This window comes from Durio zibethinus, chromosome 28 (genome assembly GCF_047325235.1).
Source record: "Durio zibethinus cultivar Kanyao isolate XHJ-2024 chromosome 28, ASM4732523v1, whole genome shotgun sequence".
In the NCBI taxonomy this organism is placed as follows: domain Eukaryota; kingdom Viridiplantae; phylum Streptophyta; class Magnoliopsida; order Malvales; family Malvaceae; genus Durio; species Durio zibethinus.
The window spans coordinates 16,019,681-16,029,478 of record NC_143189.1 but is presented as its reverse complement, the minus strand read 5'-3'; the positions used below and the strand labels follow the sequence as shown (position 1 = coordinate 16,029,478).

The 9,798-nt window shown below is 25.9% G+C and overlaps 1 protein-coding gene across 1 annotated transcript; it reads right to left on the bottom strand.

The window, feature by feature from the left end:
- Positions 1-6,847: 6,847 nt before the first annotated feature.
- LOC111280968 (isoeugenol synthase 1-like) lies at positions 6,848-9,552 on the bottom strand. Its single transcript, XM_022868523.2, has 5 exons — positions 9,295-9,552; positions 8,988-9,122; positions 7,837-8,068; positions 7,361-7,564; positions 6,848-7,241 (listed from the first exon to the last, which is right to left on the bottom strand). The coding sequence occupies exons 1-5, from the start codon at positions 9,487-9,489 to the stop codon at positions 7,042-7,044; spliced, it is 966 nt and encodes a 321-aa protein (XP_022724258.1). The 5' UTR covers positions 9,490-9,552; the 3' UTR covers positions 6,848-7,041.
- Between the last annotated feature and the right edge of the window lie 246 nt (positions 9,553-9,798).

Genomic DNA, 9,798 nt, shown 5'->3' with positions numbered 1-9,798 from the left:
TTTCAAATAAGTTTGACTGAGTTGACTTTAGATTTTTTTTTCTTAATTGTTTTATAAAATCAACTTATTTAAAATTTTTTAAATATTCTTAATTCGTAAAAAAAAATCTTGGACAAAAACTGGGTCTCGATTTTTAAAACATCACAATTGAATAAAAGATGTTTGGATAAAATTGGATTTTTACAATTGTCCTTCTTTGCATATTTCTAAGAATCAGAAATAATTCAAAGATAAAAACAATAATTTTGACTAGGATTAAAAGCTTAGAGTTGTTTTCTTTTTATTTTTTATTTTTTTGTTGTTTTGTTTTTTAATATTATTTTATCATATGTTTTAAAACTCTTATTTAAAAAAACTATACAAAAAATTTTATCTTTAAAAGGTTCTTTCTTAATAGAAGTTTTGAAAATTTAAAAATCTCATCTTTAAATGACTTTTTCTAAATAGGAGCTTCAAAACTTTAAATCTCACCTTTAAAAGGTTCCTCTTAAACATAGGTTATAAAATTTTAAAAATCTCATCATTGAAAGACTCCTCTTAAATAGAGGTTTTGAATCTTAAAAAAAAAAAAATTTTAAAAGTTTGGAGATTATGTCCAAAGGTTTTTCAAATCTCAATACTAAAGTAGATTCAGCGTAAAAAACTTATGAATCTTACCTAGATGTCTTATAAATCTCGATGTTAAAATAGATTATACTCGAAATACTTACTAATATTGCTTGAGGTTTTAGTGATTATGATTTTTAGTACTTGGAGGTCTTTGTAACAAATTTTCTCATCATGATGTCCATAGGTCTTTAAAATTTTTCAACTTGAAAATTTTAAAAATCTTCAACATTTGCCTTTTTAAAAAGCATTTCTAACTAATATCATATCTGTTTCTCATTTTTTCAACAATTTTCTTAAGATTGAACTAGAAGATCTTATTTTATTGCAAATTCAAACCCATGACTAAATCTTCCTTTCCATGGTACTTTGTTCTTTTTATAATCTGTTTCTTCTCTAAACATTATCATGGAATGGGTAAGATGAGTAAATGTATCAAAGTTGAACTTATGAAAAGAATCTAGAAAAGTAAAAAGAAATTTATGAACTAGATATGCAAATACATGAAAAGGGTGAGAAATATACTTAAAGGGAGGTTTTTTTCTACAAAAAATTTTCCTCTTCAATAGCTTCTTTAGAGTTTTGTTGGCTGAAAAAAGAGAGAACTTAGAACATAACCCTATATTTTTCTATTTGAAAAGCCAAACACCTCATTGAATCAAGATGCATCCGATGGTTGTTATTATTTTATCTTTTTCTTACAAACTTGGTATCTAAGGCTTGCAATATATAACATAAGATCATTGTACATTGAAATCAAATAGCTCTAAAAAGTTATAACATATAACTTAATTAGTTTCTAATGTAGCTGTCTTAGTGAGAAAAAATAATTTTGTCCTTATTAGTGTTTTTAAGCTTTTTTTTATGATTTTTCTAAAATTTTTTTATCCAATATTTATTTTTATAATTTTAATGTATCAAAAATTATAAAAATAATGTTTAATTATGATATAAAGTTTTTCATGAAAAATCGATCCCAAAAAGGCCAAATGGTAATTTCACCCTTTTTGAAGTTCAATCAAGATTTTTAATGCATCAAAATTTATAAATAATGTTTAAACATGATATGAAGTTTTTCTCTTAAAAAAAAACCCAAAAAAGTCAAATTTCAAAAAATGCCCTTAAAGGGGCATTTTTGTAATTTAACCACTTTTGAGGTTAAACATGATTTCTAAGTGTCCAAACCATAATTTTATTAATCCTAAACCTTAATAATCCTATTCAATTGTGAATTCTAAGGGTTAACCCTAATTTGATTAAATTTAACTAAATTTGACCAAGTTTGACCACAAGGTATTTTGGTCATTTTAGCTTAAAATTAAAATTTTCCAAGGATTTTCTTTCTAACCATAAGGATTTAAAAATATATTTGAACAATTTGAAAAAATCTTGACCGATCTAACTTACTTTGACTCAAGGCCTTATCAAGGTATTTTGATCATTTTGTCTTTTTTTGCTCAAAACTCAAATTTTATTTTAGAGTTTTCAAAAATCTAATTTCTTGGTATGATTCTTACAAAATGCTTTGATTTTGACGTTGTTTCAACTTAAATCAACCAATTTCAAATAAGTTTGACTAAGTTGACTTTAGACTTTTTTCCTTAATTGTTACTATTTTTCTTTCATTTCTATAAAAATCAACTTATTTAAAATTTTTTAAATATTCTTAATTCTTAAAAAAAATTTGGATAAAAACTGGGTCTCAATTTTTAAAACATCACAATTGAATAAAATATGCCTGGATAAATTAGATTTTTACAATTGTCCTTATTTGCATATTTTTTAGAATCATGAATAATTCAAAGATAAAAATAACATTTTTGACTGGGATTAAGGGCTTAGAGTTCTTTTCTTTTTTTTTTTGTTGTTTTTTTTAAATATTATTTTATCAGATGTTTTAACACTATTTTTTTTAAAAAAAAAAAGATAAAAAATTTTATCTTTAAAAGTTCCTTTCTTAATAAAAGTTTTGAAATTAAAAAAATCTCATCTTTGAAAGACTTTTTCTAAATAGGAGCTTGAAAACTTTAAATCTCACCTTTAAAAGGTTCCTCCTAAACATAGGTTATAAAATTTTAAAAGTCTCATCATTGAAAGACTCCTCTTAAATGGAGGTTTTTAAACTTAAAAAAAAAAAAATCTTAAAAAGTTTGGAGATTATGCCCAAAAGTTTTTCAAATCTCAATGCTAAAGTAGATTCAACTCAAAAAACTTATGAATCTTGCCTAGATATCTTATAAATCTCGACGTTAAAATAGATTATATTCGAAATACTTACTAATATTGCTTGAGGTTTTAATGATTATGATTTTCAGTACTTGGAAGTCTTTGTAACAAATTTTCTCATCATGATGTCCATAGGTCTTTAAAATTTTTTAACTTGAAAATTTTAAAAATCCTCAACATTTTCCTTTTTAAAAAGCACATCTAACTAATATCATATCTGTTTCTTATTTTTTCAACAATTTTTTTAAGATTGAACTAGAAGATCTTATAAATCTCGATATTAAAATGAATTAAACTAAAAAGACTTACAAATCTTACCTAAAGGACTTAAAAATTATATCTGAAGGTTTTTAAATCTCAACACTAAAGTAGATTCAACTCGTAAGACTTACGAATCATAACCGGAGTACTTAGAAACTATATAAAAAAATCTTAAAAATCATTTACAAAATTTAAAATTCTATACAAAGATTTTAAAAATCATTTAAAAATTTAAAATTATGATTGAAAGCTTTGAAAATCATTCAAAATTTTAAATTCTATATAGAAGTCTTGAAAATTTTCAAAAATTGTTAATTTTGCCCCGAGGTCTTAAAAATCATTTAAAAATGTAAAATTTTGCTGAAGGTCTTGCAAATCATTCAAAAAATTTGTTTATTAAATCCAACAAACTCAACCTAATTTGAACTTGAAATAATTCGAATCTAAAAAGATTCAATTTTTTTAAAACCAAAATGATTTGATTCGAAATAACCCAACATGAATATGATCCAATTGACCGATTTTCCACTTCTATTTTCATGTGAGTTTTTCTTTTTGTTTGGGTAAAAAGAGAGAGAGAGAGAGAGAGAGAGAGAGAGAGAGAGAGAGAGAGAGAGAGAGAGAGAGAGAGAGAGAGAGAGAGAGAGAGAAAGAAGGAAAAAAAAAGGAAAGTAAAAATTGTTAGATAATAGATTGAATAATAATTTTATGGACTCAAAATGATAAATTAAATTAAAAAATTATATAAAAAGAATACAATTAGTTTAAATAAAAATGAAAATATTTTATTAATATTAATTATTAATGTATTAAATTACATTTTAAATGATTTTAAAACCTAAATTTATTTTATACTATGCTGCAAAAATAATATTTACATACTCATAAATAAATATAAATTATGTGTTCACAGCTATGTAATCATCTATGGTGGAAAACTGGCTGGTCATGTTTTTGAGAAAGGAAGAAAAGAAATTCAAGCTAAAGGAAGAGATAAGAAGAGGAAAGGTGGAGTTATAGAGAAATTAAAAGATGAGAAGAAAATAATTAGGAATTAAGTGAGATTTGGAGAATTTTTTAATTTTCTAATCTACACCTAAATCTAGACTTGACGATTTGTGTCATACAAAATAATCAAATTTGTGTATTCGAGCTATATTTTATACAAAAATTATGTGTTATAATTTATATTGATACGAAAATATAAAATATATTTTTTGTTTCGTTAAGTTCATATTAATTAATATTAACATTTTAAACTATGTTACCTTTGTGTTTTATTTTATATTGTTTTCATGCCATATCATTGTATCATATTTTAAATTATCAGGTCTATCTAAATTCCAACTAAAAAAAGGGATGCTACATATATAAACTTGTTCAAACCCATAATATTTAAATGTAAAAAAAACCCTGTTGCCAATTGATCCAAACATCAATTGACATTGAAATTTGAAAACTTAAGCGGCTTGATTAAGAGTTTAATTCAAATTCAAATTGCCATTAATTGATTTATTGAGCTAAATTGTGATAGAAAATGCAGGTTTTTGAATTTATATACCTTTTTTCTTTTTTTTTTTTTCCCAAAAGAAGGATTAATATTATGAAGATTATAATAAAATATTTACTATAGTATTTGAATTTTAAAAATTTTTAATATGATACCTAAATTATGAATATATTAACTAATATGCATATGGTATTCACTTTTAATATAATTAATTTTAAATGATTAGACGTGATAGATAAATAATTATCTAAATATTATATGTGTTAATAAATTCATTATACAAATATAACATTAACGATTTTTAAAATTTAGATATAATATTAAATATTTTAATATAATTTAAAAATCATTCGTAATAATGTTATCGATTAAGAGAAGCATGTGCTAAATAAGATGATTGGAGAAAAAGAATGGCATGGCTTGTTGGTGGACTAATTAACATTGGACAAATGGCAGAATAAGAATAAGTCAGCCACTGAAAATTTGTCAACAGATTTGCCGAATGACATGGCATTATTTGAGGGAAAAGGACTGATGCAGCTGCCAAATCAACTAGCATGGTGATTAGTTGGACAAATGAACAATAAAATCAGCGTATGGGGCATCCTGTTCCTACCAATTAGAGTTTAAAAGTTTGAATTCAAGTAGAATGAGCGAGATTTATGGACAAGGAGGAATTCCTCCCATTGTATAAGTCAAGTCCAATTTATTCTCAACATGTATACCAAAATAAAATAATAAATTTAATTGCTTAAAACTTATTTAATCTATCTTATTTAACAAAAATTTCTCATTTAATTACATATATTATTGATAATAGCATCTATTTGCTTTGCATTTATGGTTAATATCAAGTATGACATTATGATTTTAAACGTATATTTTAATTATCATACATATTTTTATGAGATAAGTATTTTTTTTATTTGAAATTATCAAAATTTTAATGTAATCATTAAAATTAAAATTTTAATATTTTATTAATAGATTACACAATTGTTAATATAAGTTATATATTTATAATACATATTTTAATTATGATTTTTAACAATTATTTTAATTATGATACCCAAAAATATTAGTAAAGATTGAAATTTTAAAGAGATAATATCATATTTGGTGCATGAGATAATAGATAGAATAAGATAATAATTATTTTATATAATGTTTGGTTTGTATTTATAGAAATGAATATAATTATAAAAAATATTAATCATCCTTTTGATATAGAGAATTTAATCCTTTCGAAATAAAGAATATTATTTTTAATTTATATGATTGAATTTATATTTTTTATTATACTTTTAATAATTATATCACTAATTTAAATTATACGCTTTGAGTAAAGATGATTTTAATTAATAAATAAATTATTTTATTTTAATTTTTAAACACATTAATTATAAAACAAAATAATATTATTTAATTTAATCTTATTTATAATCTTATTTTATCATAATATTATGTATAAAAAAATATTAATTCCGATACACATATTTTTTAATTATTTCAACAGTTAAATGTACAACCGAAGAGCTTCCCGTGAGTGAATAGTATCCCACATTGTGCCTCGCGTTTTCCACCCCCTGACAAAAGTGTAGACTACAAAATAATAGAATAAAGTTACTCTCACCAGTCAAACGACGTCGCTCATCTTCCTTAGTCGAATTCTACTGCATGTATCTTTCTATGGAACAGGCAAACAGAACTATAATCGGCTATGCCTTCTTTCCACGCAATAAGAATTGCTGCTGCCATCATCATCACCATCTCGTCCTCATCATCAGGGAATCAACGGCCAGGGAACCACGCCCTTCTGATCATGGTCTTGAGTACCAGAGCCTGCCGCCGACGGGCTCAAGTCGCTATTTTTAATCTATTTTTTTTTTTTGATAATCAAGTTTATCTCGAACTTTTTTTATTATTAATATATGTATATATCAGATGCCACATTTGGAAAGTAGAAGAAGTCAAGTTGTATAATTTTCTAATACGAAAAAGAAGTAATTGATACGTATGACTTGGTTAAACTTAAGATCTCTATTCAAACATTACTTATACTTCCAAATTTCAATACATAGCTAAACCCAAACAAAATATAATAGTTGAGTTTATATTTTATATACTATCAATGTATATCAATGTATAAGTGTTATTCACTGTTACTGAATCACACAGTAACAACTCATAAAAAATTAATTATAAAATCTCAAAAGTAAATATATTTAATAGATCCTAAAAATATATTTAAAATTAATTTTTTATTAAATATCATTATATGGTTCACTTACAGTATATGAAACATAAATCCATAATCTTTATTACATAAATATAAACATAATATTTATTATTATAATTATAAATGGTAGGAAGAAAGGGTTGCAGACGACTGACGATTACCACTTGCAAACATGAATGTTAAGTTCTTTTTATATGGATCAAGCGAATGCAGCTAATTTGGGTCGAGGAGGGTTAACCACGCACATATCAAGATACTTATCAATGGTAGTGTAACTGTAGTCAGGATATAGCTTAGAGGCCTCCAAATCTTCTTCCATCAATTCATACGTCATTTGATCTCCTTTGATGAATATGTTGTGCAAAACCGCCACCGGAATGTTGTCCGGGAAAGGCAAGGCTATACCAAACAATAATAAGAAACATATTTCAATGTTGCCCAATGTCCAATATATATATATATATATATATATATATATATATATATATATGAGATCGATAAGGGAATCAGTGCCTTACTCTCAGAGAGCTTTATAATTTCCTCTTCAGGAACATGAACTCTTTTAAAGGTTCGGCCAGTCTTTTCCTCCCATGCAGAAATCAGTTCCAACTGAGTAGTAACATTTGCCGGCGGCCTATAGATGATGACGCGATTGGCTACCCTTGGATCTGTCGCTGCTTTTACCGTAAAGGCTGCAATATCTTCCTCATAGTTGAACACAACTGCATGCATGTTGAATAAAAAATTTACATATTAAAATCTTCAAATAAAACGACATAGTTTCTATGATTGCTTTTACTTTTCTTTTAACTATTCAAAGCAAGAGATGGTTACCAATGTCAAATAACAGCATAATTTATATGGTTACTTGTACATTGCTTTTTTTTTTTTTTTTCTTTTAACCCAATCAGCAGGATTCCTAGGTTTGAATAGTTTGTTTTTAGCCTGACAACAATGATGTTGATGTTTCCAATAAGGTTACATACGCACGTACCCTTGGCTTGGCCAGTTCCATAAACCACAAGTTCATTTGGTTTCTCATGTGGGTGAAGAAGATAGTCAATAAAATAGACTAAAAATGAATTTGCAGCAACGTAAGTGTAAGGGAGTCCAGCTGCTTCTGCTGCCCTTCTGATCTTCCTTTTGTTAGCTAGTAAAGCTTCAAATGGTGGAAGTGCACTTGTTATTCTGTCTGCTTCATTTCCATATTCTGATGGCACAAACCTCTACAATTATTTCACAACTTGTTAGCCTCGGATTCATTCAACCTCAATAAACTTGTTAGCATCAAATAATAAAGAAATATTAAAAAAATATTGTCCCAAGGATTGTTACCCCCCTTTTTTTAAACTTCATTGCATATATAAAAAAACTACAGTTCATATAAACATAGATACAATCCAAGAGCATAATTATAAAGAAGTATATATTAATATTAGATAGGCACAATCCAAGAGAATAATTATAAAGTATATATTAATATTAGACAGACACAATCCAAGAGCATAATTATAAAATATATATTAATATTAGATAGACATAATCCAAGAGCATAATTATAAAGAAGTTTATATTAATATTAGATAGATATAATCCAAGAGCATGATTAAAAAGAAGTGTAATATTAATATTAGATATATTAAAGAGCAGAGTTATCCATCTAACATTGAAGCTCCGTTCAATATTTGAAGAAATCGAGTAAAAATATTAAATCATTAAATGGATTTAAATAAAAAAAAAGAGTTTTAAAATTGATGAGATCGGCTTGGTATGATCTAACAATTATATGATATGTGTATTATTTTTATATTTATATTTATATTATATAAATGATAAATATATTACAGTGTAAAACATTAAAAAATATATTAAGATATCCATTTTTAAAAACTTAATAAAAAATAAAAATACTAAAGATTAAATAAAAAATGCTATGTTTTTATTTTTTAACTATGTATGGACATATTTAGACAAAATTTAAAATTTGAATTATTGGATAAAATTAAATTTAAACAAACATATAAGACATTAATATCATATTTAAGTCAATATGAACCTAGTCTAGCTAAACCCATGGACATCTCTAAGTAATATAGAAAATAAATATTTTTTAAACTTTGAGTTTCTTTGATTAAGAGTAATAACCTTTATCGTGCCAGCATCTTTCATGGCACTTATTATTTTGAGTTGGTCAAGATGTTGGGGGACTGCTAGTGTAGAAATCACAACCTCAACCTGTTGAAGCACCGAAACTAGCTTTTCATGCTCATCCAACTCCCCCTGTGTTAACGTAAAACAAGTTAAATCAATGATCAAGAAAGAAAAAAGTAATTAAAACACAATTTTATACTTAATTTGGAGAAGAAAAAGAATAAAAACCAGAGAAAAATAGCATAAAACAAAAAGTAAATACGAAAATAATAATTACTAGGAAGAAAAGCAATGAAGTTACGTAGAATATGGTGACACCCATGGATTCAAAGTCCTTGAGAAGATCTAACTTGGAAGAGGAGTTGTTGTGACTAAGTGGGCGAGTGTAGGCATAAGTAGGATGACCCAAGACCACGCTTGCCTTCACCATGTATTTCCCAAGATAGCCAGTGGCACCAAATATCAAAATCTTGCTCTTTTCACCGCCCATGGCCATCCTTTCTCACACCTTAAGTTAAGCAACTCAGACTGATCAATCCTTTATGTAGGAAAAGAGCCGCTGAATATTGGCCTATTTGGTCAGTTAAAAAGATAGATAAGATCGAATATGATAATTAAATATCGGACCAAGTACATGGAATTTGCGTCAATAAAAAAAAATTCAATGGAAAGACCATTCATTTGAAAACAATGCTACAATGACCCCACCACGTTTAATCCTTTTGTCCAAAATTTCTTTCACTCATTTTCTTTTTTTTTTTTTAAATTGATCATCTCAGTCAAAAGAGCCGGCAAGAAACATCAA